The 22,075-nt window shown below is 42.8% G+C and overlaps 1 protein-coding gene across 4 annotated transcripts in view; it reads right to left on the reverse strand.

The window, feature by feature from the left end:
* Positions 1 to 22,075, reverse strand: part of LOC137624405 (discoidin domain-containing receptor 2-like) — a 128,319-nt gene that overhangs the window by 2,012 nt on the left and 104,232 nt on the right. For all 4 annotated transcript variants that reach the window (XM_068355147.1, XM_068355146.1, XM_068355148.1 and 1 more), the window contains 2 exons: positions 10,693 to 10,834; positions 10,394 to 10,543 (listed from right to left, as the gene is read on the reverse strand). In XM_068355147.1, the coding sequence (XP_068211248.1) occupies positions 10,394 to 10,543; positions 10,693 to 10,834 (292 nt within the window). The remainder of the gene's footprint in view (positions 1 to 10,393; positions 10,544 to 10,692; positions 10,835 to 22,075) is intronic.

The following is a 22,075-nucleotide window of genomic DNA, read 5'->3' on the forward strand; positions in this document are numbered from 1 at the left end:
GGTAATTTCATAAGGAGTGTTCAGTTTAGCTTAGGCTTTAATTTATACCAAACATCTGTAAGATATTCTGTGTGCTTGTAGGCTATATATTATAATTATCAGATTTTTGACACTTTGCTAAAGGCCAGACCCCTAAAAGCATTTTATAAGTGAAGGGGTTATGGGAAAATGCAAAGGGGTTTTAGAAGCCTTTAGGATTCTTACTATTGCTGTTATAACTAAACATTACTGAAAGTTTTGATATTGATTGCCAGAAATAAATGGAAAATTTTTTTCGTTATTAAATTTTGTGTATGGAAATTAATAAATTACTAATTACAGTAGTGTTTAGTAAAGGATTAGGATTATTCAAGTGCAAAATTTTTCAATCTAAATTTGTATTTAGTGATAGAATATTTACTAGAAAACATATGGCATTGTCTTGCAGATTATATTTTGTAAAGTAATCATAAGTATTTAACATTATCTTTTTTTCCACAGGTCTGCAAAATTTCTTACCCCAAATTGGATACTGTACTGTACAAGTATTTACGAGTTACATGGTATTGGCACCTCTATTGAATAATTAGGGCACTGATTGAGTATTGTTATTTAATTGTTCCGTAACTGGAATACAAACCACGCTATTTAATAGGGGTATTACTTTCGGCGTAGCTGAAATGACGAGCCATTAAAATTTAACGAGGGTTTACTACCCACACCGCTAACTAACGCTGTGGGTAGCTTGCTACCCCCCCACCCCCTCACACACCTGTGCTTAAACTCACTTTGCTCTCAGCTTGGATGGTAGTCGGACGTGTCCGCTGTCATCCTCGCCGCTCATTGGCAGCCATTAATGCTTTTTTTTGCTTTCTCCTTTGGACAGTGTGTGTGAAGCTGGCCTCTGTTATTATGCGCACCTTCCCTGGATTACCCGACCGCCCCTGTGGAACATTCATGTCGGCGGTCGAGACAGATAGCGATATTAAGTGTAGGGAGTGCAGGGAGTGGTCTACCTCCCAGTGGGAGAGGTTTTCGTGGCAACGGAAGTAGTAGTCCAGATGGGATATTTCTCCTTCGAAGGTTTCTTTGAAAGGAGAAAAACCCAAGGCGTCTTCTTCCGTTGCTCAAACCTCCTCCTCTCTTTCGAGAGACCATCGAGTGGTAGCGTAGACCGTTGTATTGTTTTCAAAGCTCGGGGTTCGAGAGATGACGTTGCTTCCCCTAACGAAGCAGCTCCACCTCTCCCCCCGGGGGAGGATGTACCACTAATCCATCTCTTTCAGCTTTGGTCTTCCTTGGGGCTCGAGGGTTCACCCTCCAAGGAAGTCTTACTTGATTGGGTGCTGCTGTAAAGCAATCACCGCCTCCGGCAGAGGTTGCTGCTCTGTCGATTGTCTACGTTGTGGTGTCAGGTATCCAATGCGGTATCTCCCATTACCTCTGCCTCTTCAAACGCATTGGTATCTCCCATTACCTCTGCCTCCTCAAACCCTACAGTAGCCGACGGCTTAGTTTCTCCCGTTCCTGTTCAACCAACGAGGGAGAAACTAAGTCCAACAGTCTCTCCAGCTAGTGTTTCTCTCTCTCGATGAAGTTCACTTAGAGACTCTTCTAAGGAGGACTGCAGATGATCAGCTTGCTGATCCCACAGCCCCCAGAGGGCGTATTCGTCGTAAGGCTCGCCTTCCTCTTCGCCAGAGAAGCCTTCCTTCACCTGCGGTGAGGAGGCGCCTCTTTGGTTCTACATCTTTGTTACAGTCCCCCGCAGAGGAGCCTCGTCATCGATCACTGACTGTTCCTGCTTTGGTCCTGGACCTCTATGCGGATCGTTCGCGATCCCCTTCGGTGGAAGGTCATCTTTTCAAAGGACACGTCGACCTTCTTGGTATTCACCATTACGGACGCCCCCGCGTGAGCGTCAATATCTTCCCGCGTGCGAGACTGCTGAACAACGCAGGGTAAGGTCGCCATCGCTTCATTCCCCTACCCGCAAACGCATAACAGCGCGTATTGCGACGGAAGGGAAACATCCAGAAGAGTCCAGGATCCCTGCAAACCCACCTATAGGAACTCCTCCCAGGGCCCTTCAAAGGGGGTGTCTGACAGCGCGTCTATCAGCCAACAGCCTTGGTTCAGTGCACTAATCAGAGCAGTTACACAGGCGTTCAAGCCTGTTTTCTCTGAATTAGGTCACAGATCCTTGGCTGTCTCTACCCCTCTGAAGAGGAAAAGAGGAATTCTGGACGCGGTAACTTCTCCAAGGGTTAAGTTGACTCCACGCAAGCCTTCGAGGCAGGTTCCTTCACTCCCCCAGATCTCTCCTTCCCTGTCAGACGAGGAATTCCTGTCATCAGGGGAATCACGTGAGGTGAGATTTTCCCCCATCGCACCAATGAGGGAAACCTCTCCTCGCGCTGAGAGGTCTACTCAAGTGGGGGCTGGAAGGAACTGAGATCAATAGGCTCAGACATTCTTCCTTAGAAGGATCCATCCTGTTTGAGCCTAAGAATGTGGAACAGGCTGCTGAGAGGTGGAGGAAGTCTCACCAAGACTCCCTCCTTCATAGGGCTTTGACATCCAAGCGCTATAAGCCTCCGGCACCCCAACAGTCCCGTCCAACCAAGACCGCAAAACCAACGACAGCAGCGAAGACAGTAGTGTCTAAGCCCTTCCCTGTCAAGGATAGGAAAAGCAAAGTCTTACAGGCGAGGTAAGAATCCTAGAGGGGTAGCAGCCGAGGCCACAAACGCTAGGATTGGCAGTCCCCCTGCATGTCCACCAGTGGGGGGATGTCTACAAAGTTGCTCAGACAGGTGGCAGCAACTCGGGGCCAATTCCGGGACGATTTCCGCAACCCGTTCACTACATCTCTACCTCCCCTGATGACGAATCCAGTGTCATTGAGCTCTTTTGCCATGGGATCGGCAAGGGGCAGGCCCTTTGGTCAGAAGCCCAGACCCTGTTGAAGAAGGGCGCTCTCCAAGAGGTCCTCGACGAGTCTCCAGGCTTCTTCAGTCGACTCTTTCTTGTAAAGAAGGCGTCTGGAGGCTGGAGACCAGTCATCGACCTCTCAGCTCTGAACAAGTTTGTCAAACAAACTCATTCAGCAGCATGTAGACGGCAGACACAGTCAGACTAGCAGTGAGACCGCAAGACTTCATGTGTACACTGGATCTGAAGGACGCCTGCTTCCAAATCCTAGTCCATACGTCTTCAAGGAAGTACTTAAGATTCAGCCTAGACAACAAAAAGTACCAGTTCAAGGTGCTGTGCTTTGGTCTCTCCACAGCACCACAGGTTTTCACCATAGTGTTCACCCTAATATCTTTATGGGAACACAGGATTGGCATCCGTCTCCTCCATTATCTGGACGACTGGTTAATCCTAGCAGACTCGGTATCATCTCTTCTTCAACTGAGACTTTGCCAGGATATGGGGATCTTGATAAATCTCGAGAAGTCCTCACTGCTTCCCACTCAAAGACTGGTATATCTGGGCATGGTTATAGACACCAATCTCCACAAAGCCTTTCCATCAGACAACAGGATAGCAAGACTGAGAAAGGTCGCAAGTCCTTTTCTCAGACGAGAGGAACTTCCAGTCCAATCTTGGTTACGCTCTATCCTTCAGGCTGAAAGGAATGGACATTTCTTCATCGCTAGAACTTTCTCTACTCATACTTTATAATTCATTATCCTTTTTCTTTTGAGATTAACTTAATTGCAGTAAGTTCATGAGTTGACAAGATGCGGACCCCCCTGATTTGTGCCAATTTTGTGGGGGGGGGAGATTGACTCGGTCAACTCCCTGCAAATATTGCTGTTTATGGCTGTCTAGGCAATGGGATGACTGTGGTGGAAAAAGAACACAAAGAGGGATTCTTCTGCTTTTGAAGGTTCTGTGCACTTTTTGGCCTTCTCTGGAGCAGAGTCCTTAAGAGGAAAGCCAAAGGAGGAAGGAGACTCCCATCTGCCCTCGGAGTGAACTTCCATGAAGGTAATGTTACACTTCCTTCTCATTGAAAAGAGCCAACTGATTTAAAGAACGATGATGACATTTCCAAGGACTTGGACCTAAATCGTCCCGTCTGCAGCGAAGTGTCTGTTTTAGTTGATGCTGCGACAACCAGGGCTTCTATTGCTGTGCCCCTCCTTGTCTGCTGCCCCACCTGTAGAAGGAGCACTGGATGTAATTGCCTGTCAACGAGTCCCGGCCTGCCGAAGGAGGAAATATCCTTCCCTTTCGGCAGGGAAATCCTCGACAACGACTTCTGGCAAGGGAACAAATGCCCACACAGACCTATACATTCAACCTTCCCTCACTGCTACCCAGCCTTTTTCTTGGAGGCTATGACCACTGGTCTAAGAGAACCCCCCCCCCCCCCCCCTCCAGAGTGAAAGCTCTGCCCTGCGAGTGTATGAGCTGAGCCTTCATTGGCTCTCAGCCCTCTCCCACCAAAGACTGAGAGGGAGTCTGAACGTGCTCAGTCAAAAATCAGTGCTTAAGACAAGAGATGATAGTGGAATGAAAACATGGTAGATGACATTGCAAAAAATATTTACGCGCACAGTTCCCCCATGATAGGACTCTGTGTGCATGATCACCATGGGGTAGGCTTCCGCGCGTACTACCACCATCACCATACACATGGGCCTCTCCGTGTGCATAATCAGCTTCATGCATAAGGTCTATAAGAGTCAATTCGTAATGTTACACACACAATCTCCCCTGCACAGATCTTCACATTTAAGCTTTCCTAGATTCAGTTCTTCACACACAGGACTATCATGTACTAGAACACACTCTTATTCTTCCAGCGCAAGGTCTTCAGGTTCTCTGTCATATCGTGAGTGGTCTCCACTTGATAGTTCCACTCAAGGTGGTTCTGTAGTTTGGAAACTGAAACGAGGTACATTATGTGACACAATCCAGGATCCTAGATGAACCAGAGACCAGATTCCTTTGAACTGGACTTTCTTATATTTATTGAGGAATTATGACATATGAGGTTTGAGAGATCTTTTCCTTACCTCTTCACATTTTTTAGGTCATAAGCAAGAAATCTGTTGCACTGCTCTTCGGCCCAAGATTATATTCTGTTAAGAGTGATGTATCAAGGAGATCATCTCACACCTGTACCAAAGAATTGTCAGTACATCAAACTCCTCATCTTCTATTGACAATCTACCAAAGATGCATCTCGGAGATCCAGAGAGGGGCCATGTGAATCACCAGGTTCTGCCATTGTAATATGTTGAGACCTCCCTCATGAGGGAGTAGTCCTGGGTTACTACTGACCTTTGGGCAACCGACTCTGGACTGTCATCAGCAGAGACAGAATCTAGAGATTAAATAGATGTTTGTCAAGGTAGTCTCTCTCATCCAAGAGGTCAATGACTGTGGGAAAGCAACTACTATAGAGCACTAGTCCGGGCTTAAATGAGCTGGGATGATGTCCATTGACCAGGGCATTTCAATGGCGCCAAAGGATCATGGACCACCCTTGATATTCCTTGACTGGAGCTTTCTTCAGTGGCTTTGTATAGTGTACATGCTCGGAACTCTCGTCCAAGTACCACTGCACTTGAGGCACTCCTACACAATCCTGACTTGTGTGCTCTCTCATCAAAGGAAATCCTTTATTCTAGAAGATGAAAACCTTGCTACTCTTCCCATTAATGCTGAATCTCTGAGAAGATGAAAACCCTGCTCCACTTCCTATCAATGCTACTATTACAACACACTACAGGGACACTTTTGGAGTGACTTGGGACTGAGAGAGACTAGCTTCTTACTGTTCGAGTGTGCCACAGCGAAAACCACAGCACATTCCAGAACTAGGTAAAACCCAAAAAAAGTTGAGTTTACAAACTTGGTTTTGTCAGTCATTAATAATGTTACTTTTTTAATGCAACAATCAGCTAACCAATGGGCTAAAGAGATCTTGAAGAGAAGAGATGCAGAAGTTTCCAAATTTGCCAGGCAGATAGGTCTACGTGACGCACTAGCATTGAAGAATTCTTTGGTTCACTGGAACCCAGCCCCTTTTTCTATATCATGATGTCAAAATCCCTATATTCAAGTACAAGTTCAGGAAGACAAGCCAGGTCTCCCATAACCACCAAAACTTAGACTATTGCCCCTTTGAAGTCAGAAACGAAAAAGTTAACAGCAATTACGAGAGAAAAATCTGCAACTCCAGTCCCTTCTACCTTATGCAGAGGTGTGGAATCTGTTCCACCATTTTGCATCTGCCCTCATCAGTCCAGAAGGGGTAGAAGATGGAGAGGAGGTGGGGAGACAAGGATAGGAAATAACCTCATACTGCTGCAAAGGGGGGGGGGGGGGGTATGTCAAGCCATTAGGTAAAGAGACAGATCCATACAGGCTGAAGACTGGACGGTTAGATCCTTCAGGTTGGATACAAACTCCTGTTCATTGGCTCTCGTTCTCCCCTCACTCAGACACCAACAACGTTTACATCATATCACAAGAGTTCCAAGAATGCCCTTTCTCTTCAAACAAAGGTGAAGATAATGGAGATTGTATTGGATAGCCCTCCAGGCTTTTACAGTCTTCTGTTCCTTGTTGAAAAGTACTGTATATCAGAGATTAGGGGCAAGCCATTGACCTCTGCCTCTTGAACGAGTAAATTCTTCAGACTCAATTCAAGATGGAGACAACAAGCACCATGCAAACTGCTTTTAGTAGATCTGCAAGATGCCTACTTCTGGATTCAAATCCATTGGTTCTACAGGAACCACCTCCACTTTGTCCTAAAGGGAGGTATTCTAGTTCAAAGATCTTTGCTTCAGACAGGCTACTGCTCCCCAGATGCTCGCCCTAGTGCTCACACTCGTCTCAAGCTCAAGTCCACAGTATTATTAAGTAACAATAGCTGGAAGATTGGTCAATCGAGATGAGTTCAGTGTCAAGCCCAAGTAGAGGATGGACTAACTGGGAATGTTGGATGACACAGCAGCAGTGAATCTCTGAATCAGACAATCGCATTAGCAAACACAAGAAGTTAGTGCAACCTCTTCTCAACCAGCAAGAACTATCAACTCGATAATGGGAACAACTGCTTGGAGACTGCTTTCTTTGGAGAAGCTTGTTCCTCATAAGAAACTCCATCACTTATATCCCAAGAGTTCCAAGACAGCCCTAGCTCTTCAAGCAAAGGTGAAGAAGATGATGGAGATTTTATTGGATGACCTCCCAGACTTTTACAGTATTCTGTTCCTTGTCAAAAAGTATACTGGAGATTGGAGACAGGCTATCGACCTCTCCCTCTTGAACTAGTAGACTCACTTCAAAATGGAGACTGCAAGCTGCCGTCAGGAGGAATGACAAAGCTTTTAGTAGATCTGAAAGATGCCTACTTCTAGATTCCAATCCATTGGTTCTATAGGAGGCACCTCTGTTTTGTCCTAGAGGGAAAGGTATAATAGTTCATAGTTCTTTGCTTCAGAGTGACTACTGCTCCCCAGGAGTTCACGCTAGTGTTCTCACTCATCTCAGGCCCATGTCCACAGTATTCTTCATAAGTAACAATATCTCGAAGACTGGTCAATCAAGATAAGTTCAGTGTCACGCCCAAGTAGAGGATGGACTAAGTGGGAATGTTGGTAGACACAGCAGCAGTGAGTCTTTGAATCTGACAATTGCATTAGCAAACACAAGAAGTTAGTGCAGCCTTTCTCAACCAGCAAGAACTACAGCAATAATATCAACAACTGCTTGGAGATTTCTCCTCTTTGGAGAGGCTTGTTCCTCATGGGGCAGCTCCATCGCTGGTCCCTTTAATGGTGTACAAGATGATCTAGCTTGGTGGCTGAAAGACAAGAACCTCATCCAGGGACCATTAGAAATACTGATGTTCATTGATACATGGAAGAAAAGATAGGGGTGTGGACCTATGAAACCAAACTGCCTTGGGTTGCTGGTCTGAAGAAGAAAAGCAGCTGCACAGCTTATTGAAAATGTGGGGAGCATTCTTGATGATGCAAGGATTCCTAGTGTCTGATGGGTCAGTCGGTAGTGTTTAAGAGTGACAACACGATCATAGTGGCTTGTGTCAACAAGAAAGGAGGTACTGTTTCACAGCTGCAACTTAGTTAAAGCAGGCATACACATGGTCATTCAACAATGCAGTAAAGCTGCCAGTAGGATTCAATTTTGTGATGTGGAGAATTTAATGTTTGTACATTCATTTTTTGTAGTTCTTACATTACAATGTATAGATACTCTAGGTGATTTTATTTAAAAGCAGGTTTAATGACAATTTGTCCTTATTTCAGATTTTGTGTATGCATGACTAAATTACTGGCCATAGTTCCATGGTGTCCAACATCTTCACAATCACAAAGCCTTGAAAGGTGGAATAGCTCTTCAGTCCTTGTAATACCAAGGGAGAATTGCAGCCATTCAAAAATGTGACTCAAGAATATCATAACTACAGCCACAATGAAAATCAATGGAATTTTTTTTTTTTTAACTTTTAAGCAGTTTTAGCTCACAAATCTTGTAATTGTACTTATATATTAGATTGGAAAAAATGAACAGAAAAAGAGGTGCTCATTCCTGCAATAACATTGATGTTTCTAAGAGGTTGTTAAAATCAATGTTCAGTGACTGTTTTCATGAGAGATGGATTGATATGTGGAAAAATTTATACCAAAAGATTACAAGGACCCACCAAAATGGTGGTGTAGGTTAGAAAGGGGTAGCAATACCACCTTCAATCAAAAGCTAGAGCAACTTTGTGATTAGACAAAAGTTCCATGGGCCCTAAGAATGCATTGGTTATTAGGTTTTCTTAGCAATGACTTTCACACAACCATGAAGAAGAAAATAAAAAAATGGTAGCACTAAAAAAATCCATCCCTGTCAAAGGGATGGCCATCTATGACATAGAAATGATGTCATCAAAACTGTCAAGCACTTGGAACCTAGCCAGCTTCTTGTAGCCCATTTACACTGTCAGACAGTGTTACAGTGTCATACCTTTTTGGAAAAGGAAAGCAGACAGTGCTCAAACTCCTTGAAAATGACATACCACATCTTGATAAGGTACTTAGGATAGCCTAGTGCAAAATGACATACCAGCTCTTGATAAGGTACTTAGGAGAGCCTAGTACAATCAAGCCTCTCAGCTCAATGAAACAGTGGACACCCTTTCCTTACTACTCTGTGGACTAAAGAGTTCTACGAGATAGTGAATAATGCGCAAACTCGGACCTTGGCATTAAGAAACCGCCTGCTCTCTCACTGAAAGAAATACCAAAAACTGATGACAACCTGCAGTAGCATGTGTTCAAAACTCGCAATAAAATGCTACTGTGGAAAGCAACAAATCAACAGGACCCAATATTGCCAATTTTGGCAGGAAAATTTTTTAAGTTCACACCATCCGTCTCGTCAGAACCCGTCGCTCCTCAAGAGTTCCTTGATGTAGCAAGCGGAAACTGTACTGCAAAGGGAAATGTATGCAGTGTGGGTACTGTAACCAACAGATGATGGTAATTGAGATTATAACAATTAGCCTAATTGATTTTACTAAGTTTTTTGTACTTCAGATGTTTATTATTTTGTGGTCCTTTGATTATTGATTCAATAAATTTCCTTATCATGATATTTAACGTACTGTAATGTTTGACAGTATACTCAGCCCTAGAAGAACAAATTATGCTGAAAAAATAATGATCCACACTTTAAAACCCCTGGAAAATTATGTTACAGGGCTTCTTTTGTAAGAATTAATATTAGCATTTTCTCAAGATGGCCACCGTCTGAGAAATGCTTAACATTGTCCAAGTAGCAACAAAGCTAATTTGGCTTTCCAGTGTATCTAGAGCTTATTTCCATGAAAAAATTTATAGTAAACATTGCATGGTCATCATTTTTACACCTAGACTACACTGTATTGTGTATATGATTAATGGTGGATTGAGAAGAAGTAAACTTATTTAATTTAATTTTCATAAATACCCACCATTTTACACAATAAAGGAAATAGTTGCACCTGCGTAAGGGCCATTTGGGTACCAAAGCTTGCTATAACAATTGTTCCGTCTTTACTTTATCTGCTTGACCTAAGCAAGTATGAAATCTGTGCTTGGATCATACAAGACTTCAAATATTGGCACAATACGATTGAAGGGTTTGTATGAAAAACTAATATTTTCAAACTAATTTCATTTTCTTCATCTACATCAACATTAAAATTTACTGCTACAGAAATCAATAACATCAATAATTTACCCATGTCTTAATCGGTTAAGTATACCTTCAGTTTGAACTTTCAAAAAGTAAAGTATTAAAGATGTTTATCCTGTAAGTTTTAAGTGTCATCATAGCAGCCAACTGAATAAGGAACACTACAGAAAAGGTCACTGTTCAAAGTACTTACTTTCCTCGTCTCATTGTGATAAATGTAAGAAACATTCTCAATAACCAGTTCATCAGTAAGATCTTCGTATGGTTGCTCTCTTGCCATCGTTAAGATTTCCCATAATGTCACAGCAAATGCCCACACATCACTCTTCGTGGTGAATTTCCCCTAGAGATAGAAGATTTTGACTTAGTTTATCAAAAGCAAATTTCAAACTTTATATAACCTATTAAATAAAACAAAAAAATCTGATTATGTGGATTATATTTGAACAATATTGGATAAATACGTTCCTCCAAAACTCAAAATTAAGTTACCAGGAGAATAGATTCCCAAGCCATCCAGCGGATAGGAAGGAGAGCTTTTCCCTCAATCCTGTAGTAGTCGCCAGCGTATAAATTACGACTCATTCCAAAATCTGATATCTTGATAATATGACCAGGTCCTACCAGGCAATTCCTGTAAATATAAAAGTTTCCTATAGTATATGGATCATTTGCTTATTAGTACAGATCAGTACAGTACAGTAACAATCTAGGGATGTCAGTGGAAAAACTTTCAAGTGTGGTCAAAATAATCGGGTTTGGTTAATACTGTAATGTAATGAATACTTCCAAAATAATACTGTAAACCTAAATGTGTTTTAATGAAACTGCCAAGTGGGATTTGCCCAAAAGGATTTATTTTCATATCAAAGGTTAAAAGTGGTACTACTCGCATTGTAAACAGTACATTGGCCAATAAGTAATGAGCAGAGATGGAGACCATAGGTTTTTCAACATAAGTTTAATGCTTGCATTATGAATATTCTAATGTTCATAATACATCTCCAATGCAAGTACAGTACATACAGTAGTTGAGATTTGGTTTGCATTCTTTAAATAATTTTGTTGAATTCACTGGAAGCCTACTAAATCTTAGACTTTTATTAATAATCTTCAAGGAAAAGTCAATATTATTTTGGAATCATAAGTAAAAAAAAGAACTGAATTTATATACAATTGCTATTATTTTTGGCTGTCAATAACGTGCAAGTTTAAAGCCATGGCTTTTAAAGTTGCAGATTTGCTCTTTTAATATTGAAAATCTCCTGTGTCGAATGAAATGTTTACCAAGAAATTTTAGAAAAAAATACCAATTTTATATAATTTTATTTTTCCTAGCTGTACAGCCCGAGTCATTTATATGGGGTTACTACTAATCATGTTTTCTACAACCAGCCAATCAAAATTTTGGTTGATTGTGTCATACTTTGTGCTGGGTAAACACAGTACACGCACAAGGAGCAAATGGAAGGCTGCTTACTGTGTCTCCTCACAACTCTCGCCTGGTCAAAGACTTGCGGGGCAGTTGAGGCAGGACCTTTGGTTAATGACAAGTTTGTACAGCTAGAAAAATACAAATTATATAAAATTTGTAGTTTATTCCTACGGGGGTAGAAACTTCCAAGTCATTTATATGGGGAGTCTTCCTTAGGAGAGAGGAAGTCTCCATGATGGGAAGAGGTAAAACATTCCTCTCTGGAAGATCTAATTACTATAAGTAATAGCAAGAGATCAATGTGAATTATATTGAATAGTGTAACCGTCTCGTAAAGAGGCCAAACTTTGGATTCTTAAGAGATTAAAACCGGATTCTTGAGAGATTAAAACCTTCTCTGATACAGTTACTAATAATAATATTAAGTGATCTAAGAGAATCGCCACAGAATAGAGTAGCTAGCTCATAGCTAGTTCAGTTCCCAAAAGGTAGCCTTCGCCAGAGGTGAAGTGGTATGAACATAAAGTGTTGGTAATAAACTGGAGGGCAATTTTGTAGTCCAAAAAAATTGAGGCACACTTAATCGCATTGGCTGAAAACCCCCAAGGCAGGCTTCAAGTACAATGAAGATCATTATCCACCTCGGCGATCTTTCTAGCCAAGAATATCGGAGTAATGAGGCCTTGGGCTAGAACTGGCACATGTCCTGTGAGAACTGTCGGAGTAATGAGGCCTTGGGCTAGAACTGGCACATGTCCTGTGAGAACTATCAGTTAGGTCATAATAGTGCTGTTACCATGACGCCTATTAACAGAATGACTGAAGACTTCATTGTGCCATCTATATGGTAAATGTCCAATGGTGGGTTTCGTTTCTATCCACCAGTTTGAGGAATTGTATTAATGCACAGTTTTGCAGAATACTGAGCTTGCAGCAAACCTACATGTATCACATGCCGGGGGGGGGGGGGGTCCTAGCGATGCTTCCCAAGGTTAAATAAGCTCTTATGATAGTTTCTCTCTATCAAAAAAATATGATGCTCCTCAATACATTCTATCAGTGTTCCAAAGCTCACAGACAACGTGGTTTTGGAAACTAGGAAGTGGTTTTGTGGAATGTTAAGGTTATGGACGTAAAACATGTGCGAGGTATGGTCCCTAGTGATGCTTCTTCTGAGGATTCATAGGTTCTGCTGATATTCTTTATACTTGGAGAAAGGAAGTGTCGCTGACTACCTTCTTCCAGAGGAGCGATATGTCCCAGCTATTTGTTTTATCAAACTTGTATTGCTCTATGGAACAGAATAACTACAGTAGTTGTTTATATGATCAGGCTTCTCTTTGAGACAATATCATGAAAGCGTTAATTTGAAACATTTTCTAGCCTAAGTCTGGATTGTTCATTAAACCAGAGACTGGAAAAGGTGGCAGCTTTCTGATGTCTTGTTATAGCGGGGAGATTCCTAGCGACTCTTGACCTGGAGATAGTAATTTCATGTTCGTCGTCGTCGGCGCCCACTCGTGTCCGAGTATTGGGTTCTGTCGTTAGCCATCAGCCTCCTATCTATGGGGTGGGTGCTTATGCCTGATGTGGCTGTTAAGTCCTAGTCTGTGGTGGAAGAGTCGCGGACAGTGTTCACAAGGGAGGGTCGGTGGTGGGCGGGGCTGTTCTAATCACTCTCTCCTTCTTCTCCTCCTAGCCTCCTCATTTTGTCTCCTCCTCTCCTCGAAGTCCACGGTGCCATGGTGTACTGTACTTATCCAGGTTTTCCTGTCCCTGGCTGTTTCTTCCCATGAGGAAGGATCGATGTCAGTTAGAGCCAGGGTGCGCTTTAGTTGATCTTTATAGTGCATTTTCGGGGCTCCTCGTGGTCTGGTGCCCAGGGTCAGTTCTCCGTAGAATATTTTCTTTGGGAGCCTAGATGAATCCATCCTATGCACGTGTCCTATCCAGCGGAGGCGGTGGTGGATGATGGTGGCCTCCACGCTGGTCAGCGAGGCACGTTCTAAGACTTCAATGTTGGTGGTGTGGCTCTCCCAGGGGATTTTCAAGATCTGCCTCAGTTTCATTTGTTGGAAGCGTTCTAGGTTTTTAATATCGTTTCTATATAGCGTCCATGTTTCACATGCATACAGGAGCGTGGAGAGGACTACTGCCCTGAACACCATTATTTTGGTGGTCATTGTCAGTGCGTGGTTGTTAAATACGCGGCAGTTGAGTCGGCCAAAGGCGGAGTGGCTGTCCTGATCCTGTTCTCCACGTCCTTTTTGCTTGTGGGAGGTGATGTTAGGATGCTCCCTAGGTAGGAGAACTGGTCCACCTGTTTTAACGGTTGGTCATTCATTGTGGTATTGAAGTTTGGGAGCATCAGTCCTGGTGGATGTTGGACGAGGGTCTTGGTTTTATCTCTGTTGACTTGCATCCCACAACGTTCGTAGGCAGAGTTGTATGCACCAGCTAACGACTGCAGGTCCTCTGCCGTCTGACCTGGGGTGGCATTGTCGTCAGCATACTGCAGTTCTCGCACTGCACACAAGGTGGTCTTGGTTCTGGCGCGGAGTCTGGCGAGGTTGAAAGCGCCTCCATCCATGCGGAAACGTAGGTCGACTGAGGGTGTGTCTGGGGGAATCTCGTTGAGCATTGCTGCGGTGTATAGCGAGAAACACGTTGGGGCCAAAACACAGCCCTGCTTCAGGCCGCCGTTTATGGGGAATGGGTCTGAAAGAGAGTTCTGGTGGAAGACTCTCCCAACCATTCCGTCATGGAGGGCACGCACCAGCTTGACAAAATCGGGTGGGCAGCCATATCTTTTGAGGACAGCCCACATGGCAGGTCGAGGTACTTTGTCGAAGGCCTTTTTCAAATCCCAGAAGATGAACATTATGGGCTGTTGTTGTTCGAGGCTCTTCTCTTGTAGTTGTCGCGCACAGAAGATCATGTCTATTGTCCCGCGGGAAGGTCGAAAGCCGCACTGGGACTCTGGCAGGACGTCTTCTGCGAGAATAGGGAGGCGGTCAAGGAGAATCCGAGCGAAAATCTTACTCGCGATGCTTAGTAGTGATATTCCCCGGTAGTTGTTACAGTTCTCCCTGTCTCCCTTCTTGAAGATGGTAATGATGTTTGCATCACGGAAGTCACTGGGGAGGGTCTTGGTCTCCCATATTTTCAGTATAAGGAGCATCAAACGGTTCCTCAAACCGGGGCCACCGTGAGTGAGGAGCTCCAACGGGATGTTGTCTGGTCCTGGGGCTTTGCCAGGCTTCATGCGCTGCAGGGCCTTGTTGAAGTCATGGATGGAGGGTGGTAGTGCCATCCAGTGACGGACGGGATGCTGCGGGGTCATTCGCAGGAGATCGTCTGGGGTGTCTGTTTGGTCATTGAGGAGGTTCTCAAAGTGAGACCTCCACCTGGCCAGGATGCCCTCGCTGTCGGTGATGGTCGTGGCCCCATTCGCGTCCTTAAGGCCTTAACCAATAGGGTGCCCATGTTTAAGAAGAGGAACTTTCCTTATGATCTGAGGGCATTCACAGGAGAACATCCTGGGGATGTAGGAGCACTTTGTTTGTCCTTGGACTTTTGAGAGGTAAGGTTGAGAAAAGTTCCAAGTAAAAATCTCTCGTATCCGGCTGGTTCTCATTCTAAAAGGATAACATGATCACCCTAGAAAATATAGCATTTCTGCATTGGGTTTCTGGGTGAAGGAGACCCTACAAGTAGGCTTGTTTACATCGCTGGAGGATAAAAAAATGTCAGAGTAAAGGGTAGTTAGATCCTTGAATTATGCCCTTCTGACTGGGATCGCGAGGATAATCCTTCTTCCCTACTCAATAGTAAGGGGGATTGCTCCTATGAGATTGCTCCATTCACCAGAAGCCTTGGTAACGAGGGTGTCGATAGTTCTTTCAGGCAGGGACTTTTAGTATCTCAGACTAGATCCTGCTTCAAGATCTATAACTAAATCTGAACCTTCATGAAAGCTATAAGATCTGTTTTCGAGATTGTCGAGCAGTCCTTAGCCCAGATGACAAGGTCTTGGAATGCTCTCTATACTAGAATCAGCATAGTAAGGGTTCTCTATGACATGGACGGCCGTCGTTTAGGATTCTATGAGACGTGTCAAGCAAACTCATTGTGACTTGTCAAAGAGTGATTCTCTTTATTGGTAATAAGTCGAGATGTCCATCTGACTCCCTTGTATCTCCTGGTCTTATTTTCTGGAGGCGAGTTAAGAGGATGCTGGCCATTACTATAGTACTGGCTGAAAATGATGCTAACAAGCAATCTAGCAAAGTTAAATAACTCATGGCAGTTAAAACATTTAAAGCCAAGCTTTGTTAGGAGGTTTGAAGAGTAAAACTCTCCTGGTCATACCTGGTTAGTACTTATAGGTGGTCATGACCACTTCTACTTGGTGATGTCTTGACTCCTCAGGGGAATGACTGGACTAGACCTCTTCATAAACCTCATTGTCAGGCTTCCTGACAGGGATAATGGTGATTTACTGCTCTTAAAGTCCTAATCCTTAAATGATTCTTATCTCTTTTAGAGAGGCTTGTAGCCTTTCTAGACTGGGAAGGAAGTACCAAAGTCCTGATTAACCGTTGGACGGGAAAAACAGGAGGGCAACTTTTGCCTAACCAGTGGGTATATTCTCTTGGTATCATGTCCCCTCGGGGACATAGGAAGCCAAATTTCTTTGGACCAGGCTGGGGTTCTGCGTACTCATAGTCTTTTGATGCCAAGCACCACTCGCACCAGAGATATTAGAGCAGACCTTGCTTCTTTGCCGGCGAAAGGGTTCTTTCATCTAAATTCTGGTTACGGGGATGATCATTCTGTCAGAAACAGAAAAGTGCCAGTTTATGGCCAGACATCTGGTCATCACCGGTTAGGGCTCGCTCCCTTCCCTAAGTTAGGAAAGAAGGCCCATATTTCATAGCCTAGTCTTTCTGTCATGATCTTGAGTCCCGACAGAGGTATATGTTAGAAACCATAGCTTTCTTCTCAAAAGGTAGAATCTTAAAGATCTTCCTTGAGGTCGATCTGGTAAGGATTTGCTGATGGTACCTCATTTCGGGTAACCAACATCTAACAATCCACTAATTGCTATGCCAGTTGCAAAATTAAAAAAATGGAGGGGGTGAAGATCCAACTGTAAGGCTGGTTTAACTGGAGAACTTGCACCAAGTTCTTCCCCTTCCTGCAGCTGGTATTAGAATACTCGAGGAAGAGAACATCTAATACCGGGGCTAAAAAGGCCATACGTGCCCACCTCAACACCTTCATAGTGGAGGCGTATCTAGACTAACCATGATAGCGAAAGGGAATAAAGGTAACGCCCACAACCTGAACACGTTATCTTCAATGTTCAGAGTGGACCTCAACCGATTTTACTAGTTCCTTCCGGACTGTAACATCCATTCCCTACTTGTTGGGGGTAAGTCCATGCACATTCTTACGCTAGTAGGAGCTATTGAATCTTCTGTTTTTTGCTTTCAGGGTGAGTGTTGATCCCTTGTTCTGAGTAGTTTGAACTACTGGATGACTCTGTATCTTATATAAGTCTCTGTGGATGCTGAGTACCAGGCCTACCAGCCGTCTTCCTTCTTCTTCCTAAAGTAACTTGTTCCTGTCTAGCGATCTTAGATATTGCTGACTTTACTTCTGTCTAGAGAACAGATCAGGGCAATTCACCAAATCCGCATCTCTCATTAGCGCCTCTTCAGGGGGCAGTTGTTCCAAGCATCTGGCGAAGATTGCGTCCTGTCTTTTCATGACACAATTCTCCCATAGAGGAATGGTCTATAGGAAAGAGAATTTTAGGGCTTTTGACTCTGCTTGTGACAAATCTTCGTAGGGCATTACAATCCTTCAGATCTTCTGTAGTTGCTTAGTGGGATATTGCGCTGGACCACAGGTCGAACCATGAACAGTTTTAGATTGCAGGCATAGCTGCTATTTCTATGTTCATTATTTTTGTGCTTAAATAAATGGAGAGAATGCTGATACATCCTCTGCTTGGGCAGACGGCACTAAATTAGCAAAGTTCTCTGGGAATGGAAATGGGCTCTTAAAGGCCCCAAAGGAGGCAAATTTCTCTGCTCAGACAGAGCCAGATGTGGTAACCCTGAGGACCTGCTGGCTTTAAGAGAATTCTCAGAGGCTGAAACGCATATGATAAATAGGTTTAGTGTGCCTACTTTATTTCATGAATTTTAGGCCGTAAATGAGCTTAGGATTTTGTGCTTGCAACGGAATCCTGTATCCTGCTTTTCCTCAGTTTGCAGGTTTCTTTAGAGAAAAGACTGTCATATTTGCAAGGTGAAGGATGAGGTTCCTAATCCTTATACAGTAACTGGATTCATCTCTGAAACCGACATGGAGGTTCCGAGAGGGTTGAATTCTGTTGGGTCGGCGTTAGTGCTCACAGCGATGCCCCCCCTTAGGTTTAGCATTAATCCAGCTGTCAAGGTTATAAGAAGTGCCTAAATCATCTCACGAAAGTCCTTCCTTTTTCCAACCATAAGCACATTAAGATGAGATAAGGAGGTGGGTAGGCTGGGTAGGCCCGGGAAACTTCTTTCCTATTCAACATGTTCAGCCAAATTACAGTATGTACTTTTTCCCAGATTCAGCACATTACAAGCAAATGGCTTATTGACTGAAGAGCCTCTGCTTCGTGTCCACTGCAGGCCTAATCTACGCCTCTTAGTCTGATTGACTTTTAAGGCAGACTGGCGTTCCAACACAGGCGTGGGGTAAAATGGATTCTTTCTTAAGTGAAGGGGAATCCTCTATGCAGACTATCATTCTATGCTTATCAATCACGTCTGCTCATCAATCAAAACCGTGGGGCCATAGTTTAGGCTACCACCCGGATATTTTAGGGAGGAAGTCTCTACCTTCATGCGTTGGAGAAAAGTTCTCAAGCATAAAACTAGCATGTGATCTGTCCTTGCGGGGAATACCCTAGGATGAGTTGTAAGGCTATCTTATACATGAAGAATATTCTTCATGTGCAGCAAGGTTGGTGCGCGTGATGACATCATCACGGGCTGATATAAGGCTGCATGCGCAGTGACATCATCCTGTTTAGATACAGTGGTGTGTTCGGATTTGTTAATCTGAACGTTCCACTTTACTGTATTCTTCAAAGAAATTCTTGGTAGGGCGAGAATAGTTACACTCCACTTCACAGCAATATTAAGCTTGGAATGAGAGGCCTGCTTGAGCATAAAGCATTATCAACTCTTGTGAGGGTGGGGGGCAGCCAAATTAGTCCAACCACCCTCATATATGATAAATCTCTCGATTCATTCCGAGCGCTCTTTAGAAGAATTTTCTACCAAGGACCTCTAGGTGTACTAGGCAGGCCTTTCTCGTTAATGTGAATTGGAGACTGGTAACCAGGATCTTTCAATAAGGCTGTCTCAGTAAAGGGGAAAATGACAGGCTAAAATCTAAGGTCCTTTTTGGGAATGAGGAAATGCTTTCCCTGTTTTGATGAATAAACTTAAGGGAGGTTCTTGCTGCATGGAATGAAATTTTCTCTAACTTCTGTTGGAGGGAGATTCAGCATCTTAAAAATTTTGTTAAGTTTCCTGCGACTAGAAAAATATCTCCCCCACTAGGATGGAGTTCACTCCCTACAGTATTTACATGGAGATTCTCTTGAACACCTCTTGTCATGGCAAGAGAGACACAGGTTGTGTGTCTATGTATGCCTGGCTCACAAGGATGCCACAATAGTCGCTATCTGCTCCTGGGCAAAAAAACGTAAATACTGATATTTACTGGACATAAGCACTCACTCGTAACTCACAGTTAATCAAAAGTCACCCAAAAGACCATGAATTAAGAAAAATAAAACACAAATCAAGCAGAAAGGTAACAATAAAAGGGGAATCGAGATAAATGCGACGAAAGGCTCGATCGTAGAGAGGAAGTGAGAGAACAACCTCTTTACTTCCCAACCCCGTGCTTGCTCCTTGCATATATGCTAGGTTCACCCAGTACGAAGCATGATGTAATGAACCAAACTTTTGATTGGCCGGGTGTAGAACACATGATTAGTAGTAACCCAATATAAATTACTAAGAAGTTTGTATCTGTGTAGGAATAGGAGCATTATGATTTCAATGACACATCAAATTGACTATTAAAAAATAAAAATTCATAAATGAGAACAATAAATACTGTATAGAACACAGCAGGTATTGAAGATTGAACTTGATAAAAATAATCCCCAAAAAATGGTAATGAAAGTGTAGATCAATTAACAGTAAGCTATAATAAAAGATAATAATCAACAGCAATTAGTAAAAAAATCTTTAAATCATACAATTATATACTATTCTTTAATAATAGGTCTTGGTCCCAGAAAAACTTCTGGTATGTGTATCACTTAGCTTTCAGGCATAAATAAAGTCTATTCAGAAAATGTGTCTGAAAGAAAATTTACAGACACGCCATACAAAAGACCATAAAGGATGGTCTCAAACAATAATATCAGGACTAAAGCACATGTGAACAATTCTTTGACAATTGTAATATTATTATTACTTGTTAAGCTACAAACCTAGTTGAAAAAGCAGGATGCTATAAGCCCAAGGGCTCCAACAGGGAAAGTAAATAAGGGAATAAACTATAAAATGAGCTTTAGTACAATAAAAGCTTCAAAATAAATCTTTCATATATAAACTTAAAAACAAGAGGAAGAGAACCAAGATAGAATAGTGTGCCGGAGTGTATCCTAAGCAAGGGATCTCTAACCCCAGACAGAGGAAGACCACAGTACAGAGGCTATGGCACTACCCAAGACTAGAGAATGATTTGATTTTGGAGTGGTGTTCTCCTAGAAGTTGCTTACCATAACTAAAGTCTCTGTTCTACCTTTACCAAGAGGAAAGTAGCCACTGAACACTTACAGTGCAGTAGTAAACCCCTAGAGAAAAGAAGAATTGTTTGGTAATCTCAGTGTTGTCAGGTGTATGAGGAAAGAGGAGAATGTGTAAAGAACAGGCCAGACTACTCTGTGTATGTGTCAGCAAAGATCAAATGAGCCATAACTAGAGAGAGGGATCCAATGTAGTGTCTGGCCAGTCAAAGGGCACAATAATTCTCCAGTGGTAGTATCTCAATGGATGGCTGATGCCTTGGCCAACCTACTGCATACTCATAAGTATGAAAGGTTTCTTCCTCAACAAGGCTATAATTTCAGGACATTAATAGGAAAATGTAAAATCAGCTCTCAGAAAACAAAACTGAAAAAACAAGGTATTTGTCGTTCCTGAAAATGGACAGATACCTCATGTTAAAAAACTAGTTTCCTAGGATTCAAAGCGTAGTTGGTTACTATCTTTAGACATAGGAACCTAATGTAGGGCTACCGATGACATCATCATGTGAGGCAAAGAAGATAAAGGAGGATTGATGGTACAACAAATATTGTTAATCAAATTACATATAAAAAGTACACCTGTTGTAGTGGTGGAAATTACTGTGGCATGAAATCTAAGTTAAGAGAGGAGGTCTGACAAAGAGAATTTTCCGGGAGTAATGGCAATGGATACGTTACTACTGTACTACTTTAATGGGCACAACAGAAATAAAAAGCAATACAAGAAACAGGGTAAATTTGGGGATGATACCAAACTTTGTTCACTCACCCTTTACAGACAATATAGGACAATGTTCTGCTTAAGAATTTTAGCATGGAGTATGTCCATGATAGCAGTATCTTTGACAGCTTAAAAATCAGAGGGATACCTTAGCCCTAATAAACAGGACAGGATCACGTTGCCATTTAGTAGGTTGGCTAAGGCATCAGCCACCCATTGAGATACTACCGCTAGAGTGTTATGGGGTCCTTTGACTGGCCAGACAGTACTATATTGGAGCCATCTCTTTGGTTACGGTTCCTTTTCCCTTTTCCCTTTGCCTATACACACCCAATAGTCTGGCCTATTCTTTACATATTTTTCTGTCCTCATAGACCTGACAACACTGAGATTACCAAACTATTCTTCTTCACCTGAGGGGTTACTGCACTGTAATTGTTCAGTGGCCACTTTCTTCTTGGTAAGGTAGAAAAGGCTCTTTAGCTATGGTAAGCAGTTCTTCTAGGAGAAGGCACTACAAAATAAAACCATTGTTCTTTGGTTTGGGTAGTGCCACAGCCTCTGTACCATGGTCCCCCACTGTCTTAGGTTAGAATTCTCTTGCTTGAGGGTACACTCGGGCACTATGGAAGCCAGCAATGGTGATGAACAGAGTTTGTCTTTGAATTAGTATAAATACAAATTATATTTCATTGGAATATTTACTTCATGATGATGAGAAATACCTTGTCCAGTATAAAGGATTGTAAATCATCAAGACATCGCCAACTTAACTACAGGTGCTTGAACCTTTAGTATTTTCATTTCAATACCATGATGG

Source organism: Palaemon carinicauda, chromosome 31 (genome assembly GCF_036898095.1).
Source record: "Palaemon carinicauda isolate YSFRI2023 chromosome 31, ASM3689809v2, whole genome shotgun sequence".
Classification (NCBI taxonomy): Eukaryota; Metazoa; Arthropoda; class Malacostraca; order Decapoda; family Palaemonidae; genus Palaemon; species Palaemon carinicauda.